This window comes from Tachyglossus aculeatus, chromosome 12 (assembly GCF_015852505.1).
Source record: "Tachyglossus aculeatus isolate mTacAcu1 chromosome 12, mTacAcu1.pri, whole genome shotgun sequence".
Taxonomy (NCBI): Eukaryota; Metazoa; Chordata; class Mammalia; order Monotremata; family Tachyglossidae; genus Tachyglossus; species Tachyglossus aculeatus.
In genome coordinates, this window is record NC_052077.1 from 16,359,336 (window position 1) to 16,378,412 (window position 19,077).

The window sequence follows — 19,077 nt, forward strand, 5'->3', positions numbered from 1 at the left end:
GGGTACAAACACACACACCTCACATCAAGCACATACAGCATGTACAAGTTCTCAGGTGTATCTAGTCCTCTTCATTCTGAGTTGCTTTGTTCCTAGAACCTGAGAATCAAATTATATTCTGGATGAAGAAAGGGGGCTTGGAGTTAAGTGGCATAATTCCTAATTTGTTGTTCAAAACTATGTCAAGGTCTTGTGTTTGATATGTAAATAGATGATAGCATCAAGCACCATTACCCACCAACCCACAGCTCTTTCAAGCAACTGGGGGTGATCAGGGAAACCATAAAAATAAAGGACTAGAGAAAAGAATTGCAGCTTGGCCATCAGTTTTCAGAAAAGCTGTTGAAACAAAATGAAAGCATTTATTATGTGACCAAGCGGAAAGACTATTAGAAGCAGCAAGAAGCTTTAGAAACATCCTAGTGGTAAAAAAGACACAGGCCCGAGCATCAGGAGACTTAGTTTCTAATCCTGGCTCTGCCCCCTACATGCTGGGCAAGTTACTTAACTTCTCTGTGCCTCAGTTTCCTCATCTGTAAAAATGGGAATAAGGAACTGATTCTTCCCCTCCCTTAGACTGTAAACCTATGTGGGACAGGGACTTTGTCCAATCAGCTTCTACTGTATCTATCCCAATTTTTAGTATAGTGTTTGGCACATTGTAAGGACTTAAATATTACTATTGCTATTATTACATCTTAACTATTTGCATCTTGACAGTTGAATTTGCGAAGGAGAGTGATTGGTTTAGTTAAAGACTACTACTATTAAAGGCTACATTGTGAAAGTGTTTAGGCTCACAAGCATAACTTTCATCACAGTCCTAAAATAAATGAAAGTCCTATATAATTAAACTTAGTAGATAAAAATGGGGAAAAGCCATGTTAAATGTCACTTTATTATTTTGGTCCAGGGTTTTTGAATTAAAATTCAATACCCAAACCATCATTATCTGAAAAAAAATACCAAATCCAATGAATGTGCATGAAATAAACAAAATAGATTGCCATTTGAGATAGGTTCCCACTGTACGGTTTTCAGTAATACTCAACATTCAGAGTCAGAAAAAAATAGGCAGCTAAAAAGTGGTATGTCACTGTTGGAAATCCTGTCAGGCCAGTACTAAGTACTTCATACAGGTGGCCTTGAGGGAACTGCTGTGTATCAATTGTGCTGTGACAACTTGACATAGCAGCAGCACATCACAAGGGTGACCCTTGCAGCAGACAAACCCACCTTGGGGGTAGCAATCAGAAGAGAGAACTTCTCCTTGAGTAAAGGTTCCCTGAAGTTCTGGAGAAAAAAGAGGTAAGCGCAAAGACACAGCTAAGGCTTATATAAGCAGGACTTGGAATCAGGAAGAGCCACTCAGGTAGAGCATGGGATGGGTGGGTAGGCGGATGTTTGTGGGGTGGGGAGCTTGGGGGAAGGGGTTTCAGAAGTAAGAATCATTCACTGGATGGAAATGTTTTTTTCAATAGCCTAGTCCCCCACTCTGGAAGACCTCCATAAATTCCTCAGAGGTCAGGAATTCTACTTCACCTTTTATTCTAATCCCTCAAACACCTAGTACAGTGCTCTGCAACAGTAGGTGCTCAGATTAATACTAAGGAAGATTAATCTATAGTATTCATCGAGCACATTGCATGTGCGGAAACTGTTCTAAATCAGTGCTTGGGAAAGTACAATGGAGTTAGAAATCATGATCCCTGCCCTTAAGGACTTTACAATCTAGCAAAGGAATCAGACACTTATTACAGGTAGAAAGATATACAATGTAAAAGATATATCTAAAGGGAGTTATGGGTTCTTAAGCTGTTTGGAAGGACTGAAATGGCAATTGGGGATCAAGTGAGGAAATTAGAGGTAAACTGGGGGAGGCCTCCTGGAAGAGATGTGAATTCAGAAGGGCTTTGAAGAGCTCACTGTGGGCAGGGAATGGATTCATTCATTCAATCGTATTTATTGAGCGCTTACAGTGCACAGAACACTGTACTAAGTGCTTGGGAAGTACAAATCGGCAACATATAGAGACTGTCCCTACCCAACAATGGGCTCACAGTCTAGAAGACAGGCTCACAGTCTAGAAGGATCTGCCAATTCTGCATTGTACTCTCCCAAGCGCTTAACACAGAGCTCTGCACACCATAAGTAGTCAATAAATACTATTGATGATGATGATGATGATGATGGGGAGAGTGGTGCTTTATCAGAAGTGGGAGAGTATTCCAGGCAGAGAGGAGGATGTGAACAAAAGGTCAGTGGCAGGAGAGATGAGAAGTAGGCAAAGTGATTAGGTTTCCTTGAGAGGAATGAAGACAGCATCCTGGAGAGTAGTGGGAGAAGAGAGTGGATAAGTAGGAGGGAAATTATTGATGAGGTGCCTTTAAAGCCAATGGTCAGGAGTTTCTGCCACATGCAGAGAGGAACTGGTAACAATTGGAGGTTTTTGAGGCGTGAGATGTGTGCAGAATGTTGCTTTAGAAAATACTCCAGGCAGCAGAGTGAAGTATACACCAAAGAGAGAGGAGACTGGAGGCAGGGAGACCAGTGAGGAGGCTGAAGAAGTAGTAAAGTGTGGATATAACAATTGTCTACAGCTTTGTTTGTACTTAACATATTAACATTAATAGTAAGAACAATGATTAAGCACTCAGCTCTTCGGAATGTAATTCCTACCTATAATAAACTTAAGTTTCCTTGAAGGTGTGAAAAAACAAGGTAAAAGGCATTGCTGGGATCATGAGGCCACAATGTTTCACAGAGCAATGCATTAAGAATCAGAAGTGTGTTTTAATACTGGTTTTCCCAAAAGAACCCCTGCCTTTGGCCCTAATACATTGCTTTGTGATTCCCACTATGTGCCACAGATTCTGAAAAATTTTGGTGCTGACTGAAATAACTGCATAGCAAGTTTTCATGGCTAGGACTAGAATAAACATCCAAGCTTTGAAGGTAGCATGAAAGGAGAAGGAAAGGGCAGAATACCAAAATATTTTTCACTTCTAAGCTTAAGGGGCACTCATCAAGATTACTATAGAAAATAATTTCTTTATTCTGAACAATTTGATTAAAAAGAATTTTGAATGAAAAATAATAGCAGTTAGCTTTCATTTGTCAGAAAGTACTTTTTTCTCTTCTTATGGAATTTGTTATCCTGGATTTAACCTCAATTTAGTCAAAAGTTTAAAACAATCAATCAAACAATGGTATTGGAAGCAGCATGGCATATTGGATGGAGCAGAACTCAGGGAGTCAGAAGGTCAAGGGTTCTAATCCCTGCTCTGCCATATGTCTGCTGTGTGACCTTGGGCAAGCACTTTTACTTCTCTGTGCCTCAGTTACCTCATCTGTAAAGTGGGGATTGAGACTGTGAGTCCCACATGGGACAGGGACTGTGTTCAACCAGATCTGCTTGTACCCACCCCAGCATTTAGTACGGTGGTTGGCGCATAGTAAGGGCTTAACAAATACCACAGTTATTGAGAACCTGTAGGTTGAACACTGAACAAATCTTAGGGAATTTCAACAGGAATAAAAAGCATGGCCCCTGCTTTCAAGAGGTTTATTATCTAAGCAGCCAGGAATTATACACAAATGGTGTGAGAAGTTAGAATATTAGTAACATGAGTATGAAAAGATTTAAGCGATTAATGAGTATACACTTATTTAATAGCATACATGGATCAATATATACTACCAATCTTTATATCAACGTACACATACATTCTAAGATGGTGAAAATATATAAGCACTAAGGGTTCCTGTTGGGTTGATATCACTTAAGGTGATGCAAATTACTAACTAGGAAGGTTTTTTGGAGGAGATAGGTTTGTAAAAGGGCTTTGAAGATGGGGTGTGTTGTAGTCCAGTGGATGTCAAGGAAGAAAGAGTTCCAGGGATGGGCATTATCATGAGTGAGGGGTCATAGGAGAGACAGTTGAGAGGACAGTACAATGAGATGAACTTGGGAAGAGCCTATAATTTAAGCTTGAGGAGCAGTAAACAAACAAAACTGATATATCAGAAGGATAAGGCTGGTGGAGAAGCTTGAAATCACTCCTTCCTACCAAGCTACTAGTGGAGCCATTAAGTTAGTTTTCAAGAAGAATTCAAAACCTTCTCTTCTGTGAGTCAATGGTAAATAATGGATTTCTCTAAATGCAAGATTTAAATACATTCATTCACCTGGAATCGAACTGTTACAAATGAAGGAATGTGCTTCCTGAATCACAAGTATTATCCTAAGTATATTTAGGGTAATTCGTATCGCCCTAAATGGTATCAACCCAACAGGAACCCTTAGTACTTATATAATTTTCCACCATCTTAGAATATATGCGCATGCTGATATAAAGATTGATAGTATATATTGATCCATGTATGCCACTTAAGTGTATACTCGTTAATCTTTTTAATCTTTTTATACTCATGCTACTAGCAGTTAACATATTTGTTCTCCCTCAATACTTGTAAATCACAATCGCAATTACGGAAAAAAAGCCTTTTGCCAACAATTCAAGAAAATTAATACATTTGCCAAATGACAACATTTCTACATTTGACATAGTTTTTCTTCATCTGGCAATTCTAGCTGGTCTTCCTCACACTGACACTGATCTTGGCACTGAGTCAGTAATCTCTCTGGCTGCAATGCCATATCCTCCAGCCCTGCCCAGCATGTGCCACCAGGCAGTTGCACAAACAGCAAACTTCCTGCCTTAAGAAAAGTCTGGGCTGATGAATACCAATGATGCTGAAGGCAACATTTTGCTACTTATCTTTCACATAAGCAGTATGGCATTTGACTCAACAAAAGCAAATCCACTCAACAAACAGGGCCCTGGGGTTATTCTAATATTTCACTTATCAATCAGAAACCAGAGATGCCGCACAAAGTGGAAATGTTTCTAGTGACCAGACGCTCTCAATAATTAGAGGTTGGAGGGAAGCTAATTAGCAAAGACACGCAGGAAAAGAAATACGGCAGAAACAAGGTATCTTGGTCCCAGTTGGAAATTAAAAAATGGGAAGGGGAAATGTGAAAATGATAAACGCAAACACCATGCCAACAAAAGAAATGGAACAGTGTCAATCTGCTCAATTAAATTTGTTCCAATACTGCCTCTAATTAAATGCTAGCACAGTATTATTCAAAGAGAAATGTGGTGGCAAAAAGGCAACATTACGTTTGAATGGAAACAAAACTCCAACAAACCATTAATGTGAGGTGAGAAAAGAAACTAAGCCCGATTTCTGATCCTCTTTTTTCCCCACTGGGTAACAGGTATCCGCATCTTAAACATGGTACAATTCAAAGATAAATCAGAATCAAATGCTTACCATTACCCACAATTTTCCCAAGACATCAATCACAGGAAGGCTTGCTGGGACACCTATAGCTTCTACCTCTGAAGCAACCCTGAACAACTGCCATCAATGTGGTTCATGCCTCCTTCTGTCAATAACTATTTATTTGTAGCCCATGTAGTAGGGTTGCAGAATTAAATCTTAAAGAGAAAAATATTCTAAGGGATACCAGCAGCCCTGTGGTAGTTTGACAGGTTAAAATCATTTTAAGAAATTAAAACAAAGATGGTTTGGCACTAAAAAGAAGCAAAATTTCCACAAGGACTGGGAGCAGTAACTAATTGATGCTGAAATACAGCTCAGAGTGAAGGCCAGTAGCCTACACATCTAGGTCTTTGACAAGTGATGGAGAAATTAGGCTCATATAGAAAAGATGACTTTAGCATTTGTATATATTAAAAAATTCATGTCTGTATGCAGCAGATGCTAATTACAAAATGAGAATAAACATTTTTTCAGAAAAATCTGTGACATCTCCAAGACTTCAAAGGCTAATTTTTTAAGTAGATGATTATTTTTTTCCCAGACACAATATCTGGATATATGATGAAGACTATACTAACTTGGAGTCTGAATTGTATATCATGCATGTAAATGTATTGAAAAAAGTTGTGATGACAAATTGAGGAAGGTTTTTGTGGTTAACAAATTAAAAAGAGAGCTGAATTAAATTTATTAATGATGTGTCACAATAAGAATTTCATTACTTTATCTGGGATTTGGTCATTAATAAAGTTTATGGATGAGGTTCTTTACTAAGGTAAATAGGTAGAGATGTTTTATTTACCCTGAGAACAGTCACAGTAGCATGACTTCGGGGAGATCACTTAAGAAAAACTGCAAATGAAGAGCTAGAGATGTTATGTAGATGCCATAGGTGATAGGATTCTTGAGACTATATAAAAAATATGGACAATTGTGTAATGGGCAACAAATGTTGAGATGGATCAGGAAATACTGCCCTTCGTATAGGACAGAACACATCTTTAAGCAAACGAGAACTTCTGTATATTCACCCTCAGCATTATGTATGTATGCTCATTTAATTGTTCATTCAGTTATTTATTGATTGTTCTATTTGTTCTTATATGTCTGTCTCCCCCATTAGAATATAAACTCCTTGTGAGCATGGAACATGAAACTTCTTTGTATAGTATTTTCCAAGCTCCCTAGTACAGCGCACTGCAACCATGGGGTGTTCAATAAATGCTAATACAACAACTACTACTACTTATTCTACTTTGGTCTTCCAAAGGGCTTACTATGATGCTTTGCATAGATGAGGTACCCAGTCAATCAAAGGTATTTATTGAGCACTGCATTAGGAGCTTGGGAGAATACATTGTGGGCATAGAAAGTGTCTGTTCATTGCTGTATTGTACTCTTCCAAGCACTTAGTACAGTGCTCTGCGTGCAGTAAATGCTCAATAAATACTGTTGACTGAATGAATACAACAGTTAGTTGACATATTTCCTGCTGACAAATAGCTTACAGTCTAGAAGAATGAAACCGTTAATTGATTGACTGATTTTAAAAGGTGGTGGTAATGGGGTAGACAAGAGCTGAACAGTGGTTCTCCAAACCCTGTCAGCTAGGACGCAAGCTCAGGGAGGAACTGTGTGAGGAGATAAAAATGAGTCATCTTTTATGAACTTGGGGGAGTCCGATGAAGAGCAACAGGTGTCAGATTGTGGAGAGGGAGGCTTGGATTGAAAGTCAGAAGATTTATTTGCTTTGGAGGGTAGAGGAGAGGCCCTACAGGACTGTAATCACTTAAATAAATCAATCAATGGCATTTATTGAGCGCTTACTGTATGCAGATCACTTTACTAAGCAGTTAGGAAAGCGCAATAGAACAGAGTTGGTAGACACATTCTCTGATCACAAGGAGTTTACAGTCTAGATAGGGCAATAGACATTAAAATCATGGATTTTACAGATATGGGGGGTGAATATAAAGTGCTTTGAAGGGTACAGATCCAAGTGCAGGGGTGACATAGAAGGGAGAGGGAGATCAACAAAAAGCTGCCCTTGGTGCTAGCTTCTCTCCTACCAGTACTTGTCTTTGGAATAACCTCTCACTTCCCATGCTCTGAACTATCTCCCATTTCTCATTTGAGATTGAGAGCCAAGCCAACCTCTACTAAGAGCCTTCCCCTGGAGATTTTTTTTTAATGGCATTTATTAAGCACTCACTATGTGCAAAGCACTGTTCTAAGCACTGGGGAGGTTACAAGGTGATCAGCTTGTCCCATGGGGGGCTCACAGTTTTAATCCCCATTTTACAGATGAGGTAACTGAGGCACAGAGAAGTTAAGTGACTTGCCCAAAGTCCCACAGCTGACAAGTGGTGGAGCCGGAATTTGAACCCATGACCTCTGATTCCAAAGCCTGGGCTCTTTCCACTGAGCCACGCTGCTTCTCAGTTGCTGCTTCTTCTGAGTTGCAGTGGCATCAAAATTCCCTTCCCTCCCTAGTCTGGGCACAACTGTCTGAAAACGGTCTCTTCCCTTGTTGATCTCTACACATAATTGGAGCAGAAATAAAAACACCATAGTCTGAAAGGGAGCTCTGTAGATTCACTTCCACTTTGCTGCTTTAGAAAGAGACTTTGTGGAGGGGAGTTATTGTGCCTTCTGTGGATTTTACAGCAAATTTAGCGTATTGCAAGATGCTAGTAAATACTAAGCAGTCCACTGGAAAAAGGTCATAAATTACCACAGGGGCAGAACTCTGTCCTGCTGCATTCTCTCCATGCTTTGAAATTCAGGATCGAGTACAAGCCTCCAGTGGAAAATGTATATATTAGCCTCTAAATCTGCGTACTCCAGAAACATAATGAGATTACTAAACTCAATCAGTCCATCTGAACTTGAAAACATCCGAACTTCATAATCACACCTACAACCTCTTTCATTTAAAAAGCCCAAAGGTTTGACTGGAAAATAGCAAATTAGAAGGTATATATGTAAACTAAGCTTATCCAGAAATATGCACTTAAAAGAACCTCATACACACACATAAAACGACAGGACATGTAAACAGACAAAATGTTTAAATGACTTGACACTGGGTTAATGAAAGTGCTCATAAAAGGTACATCCTCAAATGCCCAACACCACAGAATGAGCTCACAGTACGTGAGCTTTTTCTTTTTACAAGCCTGCAATAAATCACATTGTCTCACAGACAATTGCCCCTAAATTTTCAGTTGCACAGGGCTTACCCTTGCAACATCAATTAAAGTGAATGCAAAGGACAGAGCTGAGCTGCCTCTGAGTATCTGTCCAGGAAGATCACTAGACCCTGATGTTTTGGTGCATTTTGTTAATGATTAAAAAGCTTGACTTTTACTACACTAACAAAATGAATTGGACCACTTACAAACTCTGAGAGCGCAAACATGAGAGTAGAAAGATTACAGACCTGGGAGTCGGGAGACCTGGCTTCTGCTGCAGGCTCTGCCACTTATCTGCTGTGTGACCTTGGGCAAGTCACAACTTCTCTGTGCCTCAGTTCCCTCATCTGTAAAATGGCAATTAAATACCTCTTCTTTCTACTGCCTAGACTGAAACCCATAGGTATATGAGGGGCTGTGTCTGACCCAACTGCACTGTATTGCAAATAATAAGCACCTAACAAGTGCCACAATTATTATTACTATGGACTTTTACAAAGTTATAGTAGATTCAGACTTAGATGACATTTGGGCACTTGCCTGGAGGTTGAGTGACCTGTGGCACTTTTCTTCAGGTGGGGAGGGGGCTGCTTCCTTCCCTAGCCTCTCTATTTTCATTTATGTTTCACTCCATCTCACCCATCATTTTAGCCAAGATCACGCCTTATCTTTTCCAACTCAAAATGTCATGTGGATCACTGGTTCTCAAACGGTTCAGCCTAGAAATTCCAAGTGCCTCTTATTCTGGCAATTTGCCTGACCTGATGGGTGGAAGCAGACTGGCACGGACCTTCAGGCCTATCAACCCAGTGTTTTAGCAAATAACTTGCAATGATTGCTTCGAAAATATAAAACACAAAAATCCAGAAATAATACCAATGAAAAGCAGAGGGAAATGCAAGGATGTGGGGATTTCTGAATGTTTGATTTTTACCAGCGGTCCCTGATGCTCAATTGATCATTTACTGAGTGGCTACTGCATGCAGAGCCACTAAACATTTGGGGGAGTATAATAAAGTGTTTAGTAGACATAAACATGTTTGATAATGATAACTGTGGTATTTGTTAAGTGCTATGTGCCATGCACTGTGATAAGTGCTGGGGTTGATACAAGATAATTAGGTCCCACATGGGGCTCTACCTGATTTCTGAGGTAGACAGGTCTCAGAAGCAGCATAGAAGGATGGATTCTACTGCAGCTTTGTAACTCAGCAGTTTAGTGGGAATCAATTATGGAGTGTTTACTTAGTGCAGAGCGCTGTACTAAGCGCTTGATGCCTTGTTGTCACCACACTGTCAGTCTTTCAGATTGGGTTTTCCATCTCTTTGTACATCTGTACTGACTACAAAGTTCACAATCATGTGTATATGTGTTTGTGTGTGTGTGTGTGTGTGTGTGTTCACACAGACATAATAATAATGATGGCATTTATTAAGCGCTTAGACATGCCTGCAGTGCAGTCATCAGCACATATATTTAGCTCCTGAATGACTGCCTCAAAGTGATGCTCTAAGACGTTTTGAATTCTGAGTGTCCCGGAGACTTGGAAGCATATTCCAACTTGAGCTTCCATTTCTCTTACTCCAGCCTTAAGCACAGTGACACAGAGTGGATTAAATAGGATTGATCTCTCTAGACTCTAAACTCTTTGCGGGTAGGGAACGTGTCTAGCAACTCTGTTATATTGCACTCTCCCAAGCATTTTAGCATAGGGCTCTACACAGAGTAAGTGCTCAATAAATACGATTGATTTATTCATTCATTCAATTGTATTTATTGAGCACTTACTGTGTGCAGAGCACTGTACTAAGTGCTTAGGAAGTACAAGTTGGCAACATATAGAGACGGTCCCTACCCAACAGCGGGTTCACAGTCTAGAAGGGGGAGACAGACAACAAAACATATTAAAATAAAATAAATAGAATAAATATGTACAAGGAAAATAAATAAATATGTACAAACATATATACATATATATAGGCGCTGTGGGGAGGGGAAAGAGGTAAGGCGGGGAGATGTGGAGGGGGAGGAGGGGGAAAGGAAGGAGGGGGCTCAGTCTGGGAAGGTCTCCTGGAGGAGGTGAGCTCTCAGTAGGGCTTTGAGAAGGGAGGAAGAGAGCTAGCTTGGCGGATGTGCGGAGGGAGGGCATTCCAGGCCATGGGGAGGATGTGGGCCGGGAGTCGACAGCGGGACAGGTGAGAACGAGGTACAGTGAGGAGGTTAGCAGCTGAGGAGCAGAGGGTGTGGGCTGGGCTGTAGAAGGAAAGAAGGGAGGTGAGGTAGGAGGGGGCAAGGTGATGGACAGCCTTGAAGCCGAGTGAGAAGATTTTTCCTGATGCGTAGGTTGATTGGTAGCCACTGGAGATTTTTGAGGAGGGGAGTAACATGCCCAGAGAGCTTCTGCACAAAGATGATCCGGGCAGGAGCGTGAAGTATTGATTGAAGTGGGGAGAGACAGGAGGATGGGAGATCAAAGAGAAGGCTGATGTAATCCAGTCAGGATAGGATGAGAGATTGAACCATCAGGGTAGCAGTTTGGATGGAGAAGAAAGGGCGAATCTTGGCAATGTTGCAGAGGTGAGACCAGCAGGTTTTGGTGACGGATTGGATGTGAGGGGTGAACGAGAGAGCAGAGTCGAGGATGACACCAAGGTTGCCGGCTTGTGAGACGGGAAGCATGGTAGTGCCGTCAACAGTGACGGAAAAGTCAGGGAGAGGGCAGGGTTTGGAAGGGAAGTTAAGGAGTTCAGTCTTGGACATACTGAGTTTTAGATGGCGAGCAGACATCCAGATGGAGATGTCCTGAAGCCAGGAGGAGACACGAGCCTGAAGGGAGGGAGAGAGAGCAGGGACAGAGATACAGATTTGGGTGTCATCAACGTAGAGATGATAGTTGAAGCCGTGGGAGTGAATGAGTTCAACAAGGGTGTGAGTGTAGATAGAGAACAGAAGGGGACCAAGAACTGACCCTTGAGGAACTCCTACAGTAAGGGGATGGGAGGGGGAAGAGGAGCCCGCAAAAGAGACTGAGAATGAACAGCTGGAGAGATAAGAGGACAACCAGGAGAGGATAGAGTCTGTGAAGCCAAGGTTGGATAGCCAAGGTTTATCTACCCATTGCTACCTTATTCCAGTGGCAACTGGGTACAGTAGGTGAGAAAGGACATTTCAAATCCGACTTGACCTACCCCACCCCATGGAGTAGGTTTAAGATCCTGATGAACTTGTGTGGGCAGCCACGTTTATTTATCAGTTGCCAGTGACCAGGTTTGCTAATGTCAAATGCTTTTTACAAGGTCTAGGAATTTTGAATAGAAAAGCCTGTTGCTGCTCCCTGCAATTCTCTGATGCAAAGATTATATCTCCGGTTGAAAGGTGTTTATGCCAAACCCGTGTCCTTTAAAAGCTTTTCAAACAGGCATGTCCAAAAGCTGTTAAGCAAAGGAAAGGACAAGAAAATCTACAGGATCCCAAGGAGAAGGGGGGGATGGTTTGCCTACTCTTATGTACATAGCCCTACTGAGAGCTCACCTCCCCCAGGAGGCCTTCCCAGACTGAGACCCCCTTTTCCTCTCCTCCTCCTCCCCTCCCCAACGCCCCCCTCCCTCCCTCTGCCTTACCACCTTCCCCTCCCCACAGCACTTGTGCATATTTGTACATATTTATTACGCTATTTGTTTCATTAACGATGTGTATATAGCTATAATTCTATTTATTCTGATGGTATTGACACCTGTCTGTTTTGTTTTGTTTTGTTGTCTGTCTCCCCTTTCTAGACTGCAAGCCCATTGTTGGGTAGGCACCATCTCTATATGCTGCCAATTTGTACTTCCCAAGCGCTTAGTACAGTGCTCTGCATACAGTAAGTGCTCAATAAATACAATTGAATGAATGAATGTACATATCTTTGAATTATATGTTATTTATATTAAAGTCTGTCTTGCCTTCCAGACTGTAAGCTCATTGTGGGCAGGGAATGTGTCTGCTAACTCTGTTGTTTTGCAGTCTCCAAAGCACTTAGTACAGTGCTCTGCAAATAGTAAGTGCTCAATAAACACCATTGGTTGATAATGTCAGTCAATCGTATTTATTGAGCACTTACTGAGGGGAGAGCATTCTACTAAGCACCTGGAGAGTACAATATAACAATAAACACATGCCCTGCCCACAATGAGCTTACATCCTGCCAGACACCCATGTGGCATTATGGAAGCAGTTTGCCTCCCTTACCAATAGTGGAGGAGCTGAGTTTTCTCATGGAGGACTCTGGAAGAAGCCTCAGTTTGGGGGCTGCTGAGTCCCTGCTGGCTGTTCTCTAGCTTCCTGGGCTGCTTCTGCCTGCCTGAACTTTACAAGATTTTTATGAGGAGAGGTTGACTTCCCTCTGCTTAAGCTACAAATGGGGTAAAGGGAGCTAGGGTGAATTAATTTGGGGTCATTGTATTCTAAAGCCTTTTCCAACCCCTTTCCCAAGCAAAGAGACTTAGCCTCAGGGAATCCACGGGACCAGGCATATGGCTTTTATAATACCACAATCAGTCTTTACATTCACAGCTTTAAAACTACAGAGGCAAAGCCTCAGTCTTTGAATCTCTCTGTTGATATTCTTTCCATCTGGTATATTGATTAAACACTGGCTTTGGCCATTACTTTGAAAGTTGTAGTTTAGCCATGAAGACTAGGCTTTTGCAGAGCTAGAATGGAATCATGATGGTGTTTCTAACCCCTTTAACCCCTGAATTGCTCTGAATACATATGGCTCACTATTTGGGTTATTTTTAGTCCTGGCTAACCTCACCCTGCAGCCTGCAATTCCTAGGCTAAAACCTGTGCTGTGGAATAAAGCCACATTATGTTCCACTGATCTCCTACTCCATCTCCTCCATCTCACTCACTCATCAAATTGGTCACACACTTGATCTCATTCTTTCTAGTCACTACAATCTCTAATGTCAGTAACTCTGAAATCCCACTTTTACCTGCCTTCTATCCCACACATCCCCTTCCTGCAAAACTGTCTGTTTTCCTTGCCAGAGACCTCCAGGCTGTTAAATGCACTCTCCAATTCCAGGTCATCTTACTCCATTTGGTCTTTTTATGCCATCTCCCTTCTCACATGTACATGCACACCCTCAATGCTACACTGTTCTCTAAGCTCAACTCCCTCTGCCAATTTCAAACCGTCACTCTGCAGCCCTGGATCCCTTCCACAGGACTTGTCATACCCAATCCCCACTACTGCATTGGCCTCTTTGCTGAACTCCCTGCCTCCAGGTCATACTTCACTTTTCTGCCCAGATCATTCATCTAAAAATTCATTCTTCACTTGTCTCCCCACTCCTCAAGTGCCTCTATTGGTTGCCTATCCATCTCCACTCAAGCAGAAATTCATCCAACACCTGTCTACTTGTTTTGTTGTCTGTCTCCCCTTCTAGACTGTGAGCCGGTTGCTGGGTAGGGACCATCTCTATATGTTGCCAACTTGTACTTCCCAAGCACTTAGTACAGTGTTCTGCACACGGTAAGTGCTCAATAAATACGATTGAATGAATGAATGAAAAATCACCAATGGATTCAAAGTACTCAGCTAGCTCTCTTATCCTTGCTCTTACTTATCCTTGCTCCTTTCCCTATAAAACCCAGCCTGCACATTTCACTTCTCTAATAACCTACTTGCTGTCTCCTGTTCTAGCCTCACCTGCCGTTAACCCTTTGCTCACACCTTCCCCTCCTGCTTGAAACTCCCTCCCTCTAGATATCCGACAGACCACTACTCTCCCCATCTTCAGAGAGCTACTGAAATCATACCTTCCTCCAGGAAGCCTTCCCAGACTATACTGTCACCTCCACCCTCCCTACTATCTCTCCCATGCACTGGCACATTACCAACCATTCCCCAGAGCAGCTACATACACATCTTTGTACTCATTTCCTACCCCTACCTGTGATTTATTTTATTGTCTATCTTCCCCATTAGACTGTAAGTTCCTTGAAGGCAGGGATTGTATAGTGGTTTGCTCACTAGACACCACTGATGGAGTGAATCAGGTTAACAACATTCTTCAATAGTATTTATTGAGGGCTTACTGTGTACAATGCACTGTACAAAGAATTTAGGAGAGCACAATATAAGTTCAACATAACAGAGTTGGTAGACATACTTCTTGACCACAGGGAGCTCAGAGTGTAGAAGGAGAGACAGACATTAAAATAAATTGCCGATATGTACAGGAACCAATCTAGAAGGACTCTAACAGTAGAAGAAGCACTAATTTAATTCCTCCTCCATTTCCCGCTTTTGAGTTGAAGAGTTGATCTACCCTTTCAATTAGGATCTGATTTATTGCAAATGACTAGCAGCATTTGCACATACCTTTCAGCTGTGTTCATAGCCTTGCAAACACAATAAAATAGTCACTTCACTCCCATGTTTAAAAATACTTAGGTGAAAAATATATACCCAATCCATTGAAAGTCATGGAGACTGTGCTGTGTGCCTTTGAGGAAAAAAGGATTATCAGGATTCTGATAAGAAGAAAAGGCTGCAAACATTTTCTTGTCTGTTTGGTTTTTTTTTTTTTTTAAGAGAAGGAAAAGTTAAAGTTCCAAACAAAACAACCTGGGACACTTGAAGATTTTGAATTTGTGTGAATGTATGAATCACATCTGATGGACAAATGTTCTCTCCATCTTCAAAGCCCTACTCATGTCACAGCTCCTCCATAAAGCCTTCCCTGACTAATCTGTTATTTCCTTCCATATTGCATTACCAATAAACTAAGAGAGTCCATACTCTCTTAGCTTTCAAGGATTTACTTCACCTCCATCCCAGCAACAGTTAGGTACACAGCTTTATGCTTCCTCATTTGGGCAGGGACCTTGTCTACCAACTCTGTTGTACTGTACTCTCCCAAGCTCTTTTAGTACAGTGCTCTGCACACAGTAAGCACTTAATAAATACCACTGATGGATTGATTGCTTCCCCTATCTGTAATTTATTTTAGTGGGTCTCTTCCCACTAAATTGTAAGCTCCTGGAGGGCAGGGATAGCGTCTTTTAACTCTATTGTAATCTAAATTCTTAATTCAGTGGTCTGCACATGGCAAGGGCTCAATAAATACCACGGATTCACTGACCACTGATTGCCTGTGTGTGTTCTCTTTGGTCCTGTTGCAGATGTGTCAGCTTGCAGTGTCAGGGGAATGTGTGTGCAGTTGTATTGGGCAGGGAGCCTCTTCTGAGCTCAGTGAGGCCCTGTTACCAGTACTCTAGTTCAGGTCTGGGTTCCCACTGTGGGGGCAACTGCTGCTCATGGAAGCAGGGAGCAGTGGGGAAAATCCAACCCAAGCCTAGGAAGTCTGGAACCTGTTGACTGCAGCTGAAGGAAGGGACTGAAGAGGGGCCTTGCAGGAGTAGAACCCCAACATATGGGTCTGCAAAATCTGCAGCCTTGTGAGATCTCCATAGCGACTTTATGCCATAGCCACTCATACCCACTATTCCATCCAGGGCCAGGTTTTTGCTACCGCCGCCTGCCTCTCCCAGCCCCAAAGTTATGAATAGACCAGGGCTGATGGTAACAATAATAATAATAATAATAATAATAATAATGGCATTTGTTAAGCATTTACTATGTGCAAAGCACTGTTCTAAGCACTGGGGGGGCTACAAGGTGATCAGGTTGTCCCACATGGGGCTCACAGTCTTCATCCCCATTTTACAGATGAGGTAACAGGCTCAGAGAAGTTAAGTGACTTGCCCAAAGTCACACAGCTGATAAGTGGCAGAGCCAGGATTAGAAGCCATGACCTCTGACTCCCAAGCCTGGGCTCTTTCCACTGAGCCATGCTGCTTCTCTAGGCTCACAGCTGGCAGTTCCCTTTGGAGGACATGCTCCATCATCAAACCACATGCTCATCTTAACCCCACAGTTTGTAGAAACGCCCATTCTGAAGCACACACATGCCAACCCAAAGAAGGGGCCATTAAATAGTTTTTGACCTGAACCCAGGCTTACTGAAGGACATTTTTCTTTGAATTTAAAAAATGTCCACCCATTGCCTGGTCACTAAGATTGTTTGAAATGATCAATATATTCTGTTTAAGGAATGCTTAGACTCAGGTCAGATTCAGCAAAACTCAGACATTTCTATTCCATAGCAGAAGTAAATGATGAATTTTAGCAACTTGACCGAGATAGCTAGCATGTATACACGATCAGAAACATACAAACATTCCAAAAGAATTTAGTGTGATAAATACACCAGCTGCAAAGAGCTTAGTGCAGTGCTTTGCACAGGGTAAGGGCTCAATAAATACGACTGAAGGAAACTTGTCAAGAAGGCAGGAAAATAGCAGGTGTAGAATTGGAAATTTAAAAAATGTGCAATGTTTCCCTTAACATCTGATTAAAACCAGATGTGGTTCTAATTGAAATATGCGAACTAGTAACACCCGAGTTAGCAATTCAAGGACACGTGGCATCGAGCAGTCTCAACTTAAAAAGTCATTATCTTAAAGCAGGATTTTTGTTTTCATAATTTCATTTATGTGAATGGCTGTAGTCATCTGCACACACATTCTATAGGCACCTTTCACCTCCCTCCTACTTAAACTGTGAATGTGGGACAGGCACTCAGTTCAATCTGTTTGACACATAGTAAGTGCTCTACAAATATCAAAATAACAAATAACAAGGACCTCTACCCAGAGTTCAATACCACAGCTTCCTTTTTAAAATGAGTTTCTTTAAGCTATGAATACTTTGTAATTCTACTCAAATACAAAGCTACTCGGGATTCGACTTATTTCCTCACCTGACAAATGAAAAAAATAAAATATTCCCTGAGGTGATATTTGAAAGGGATCAGGAAGTACATTGTTCTTCAAGAGGGGAAAGTATTTAATTTAAATGTATTCAGGTACTAGGCAAGCAATTAATAATGGCCAAGACAATTAATTTTATCTTTTGTAATCGAGGTGTGCCCAGTTAATTAGCTTTCTTATTCAGCTTAAGTGTTCTTAACTTTATTTCTTTAAAGAAAATTGAGTGGCCTGTGTCTTATGATTTAACTGTGGCCACCTTACCCCAAGCAGAGTTCAGTTTTTGCAGAGTAGTTCCTATCAAAGAATAAGCCTTAGATTCAAGTTGCCAGTTTGGCTTTTTCTTTTTTTTTTTCTCCTAATTTTGAACACAAAGTTACAGAAATTCCTCAATCCACTTTGAACTCCTTGCTAAGTACTCACTCAGCAGTTCGAATACCTATCACATTCAAGGACTACTGTCACAGTCCCTAACACATAGTCCTGTGTTTAGGGCTATTACCATACAGAAATAAGAGAGGTTAAAGTAGTTCCACCTTCGCTACACACTGGCAAGCTCTGGACTGTCAGTTAGACATTCTTGGCGTTTTGCATATGATACAAAAATAATGAAAAACAGAACTGCTTACCAAGGCTGAATTCCAACTTTGGTTCATTAGCAGTACTCTGAATACCTGCAAATAGCAGATGCAAAGATATTCATTAAAAATATGAAATTCATAACTTTACTGTAGACTAAATAAATGCACAGAGGAAAGACCTCTTCAGCAAGCTGGCAAACAAGCATTCTGATGAGGAATATGCCAGTTCAACCAGGTCTTGGCATCTCTCCCTCCACATCTATTCCTTTTCTCCATTTGTTACAGCACATTAGAGCAAAGTGTCATATTAGAACTTTAACTGTATATTCTCAGTCATGTTAACTTGCAATGAAATAGACAGCCCAAGAATGCTGTCATCTTGTGGATTTCTTTTGGGAGCATGAAGACTTGTAGCCCCATTGCAAACTACACCTTGACAACTCCCAGAATAGAGCCACTGACTGTCAGAGGCAACTAGATATATTTCTGCAGTTACTTTCCAGACCTATGTAATGTTCAATTCCTGGATTATATGGTCCCAAATGTTTTCACTCTGATTTGGATTATTTTTTAGGTAATTAATACAAATAGAATACAGCCCTGTCCTAAAGAACTGCAATTCAAGATTACAAAACCACCTGTATTCTGTGCTTTCTGAAAGTAAATATAGTAATATTAATAAAAGAGGAAATATCATAATATTAATAAAAATGAAACTATGTGCTTTGTACGCTTATTAAAAATCGTTTCCACTAGCCAAAGTGGAGACAGCTAAATGTCTTCTGGAACTCAAGATTTATTTACTCAGCCCTTCAAGAGGAGGTTCTCGAGGTAAACCATTTTAAGATCCTTGGGAGAGTAAAATTACATATGATACAGTCATGACATACATCCTGAGGGCAGGGAACATTTGTTGCTTCTGTTATGCTCTCTCAAGAGCTCAGAAGAATGCTTGGCACTTAATAAATGGCATTGATTGATTGTGAAAAGCAGTGTGGGTGGGGAGGGACAGGATTTTCCGATGACCTTGATCTATTCAGCCATGCCAGAAGAAAATGGCCAAATTATTGTCAAAAACTGTGGTTCCGCAATTTCATTCTCCTAATACCTGAAGGCTGCTCCT

General features: G+C 41.2%; 1 protein-coding gene across 1 annotated transcript in view; it reads right to left on the reverse strand.

Annotated features, from left to right (window-relative positions):
* Window positions 1-19,077, reverse strand: part of INPP4B (inositol polyphosphate-4-phosphatase type II B) — a 514,133-nt gene that overhangs the window by 281,210 nt on the left and 213,846 nt on the right. Inside the window, exon 6 of the mRNA XM_038755090.1 lies at window positions 18,003-18,047. Coding sequence (XP_038611018.1) covers window positions 18,003-18,047 — 45 coding nt within the window. The remainder of the gene's footprint in view (window positions 1-18,002; window positions 18,048-19,077) is intronic.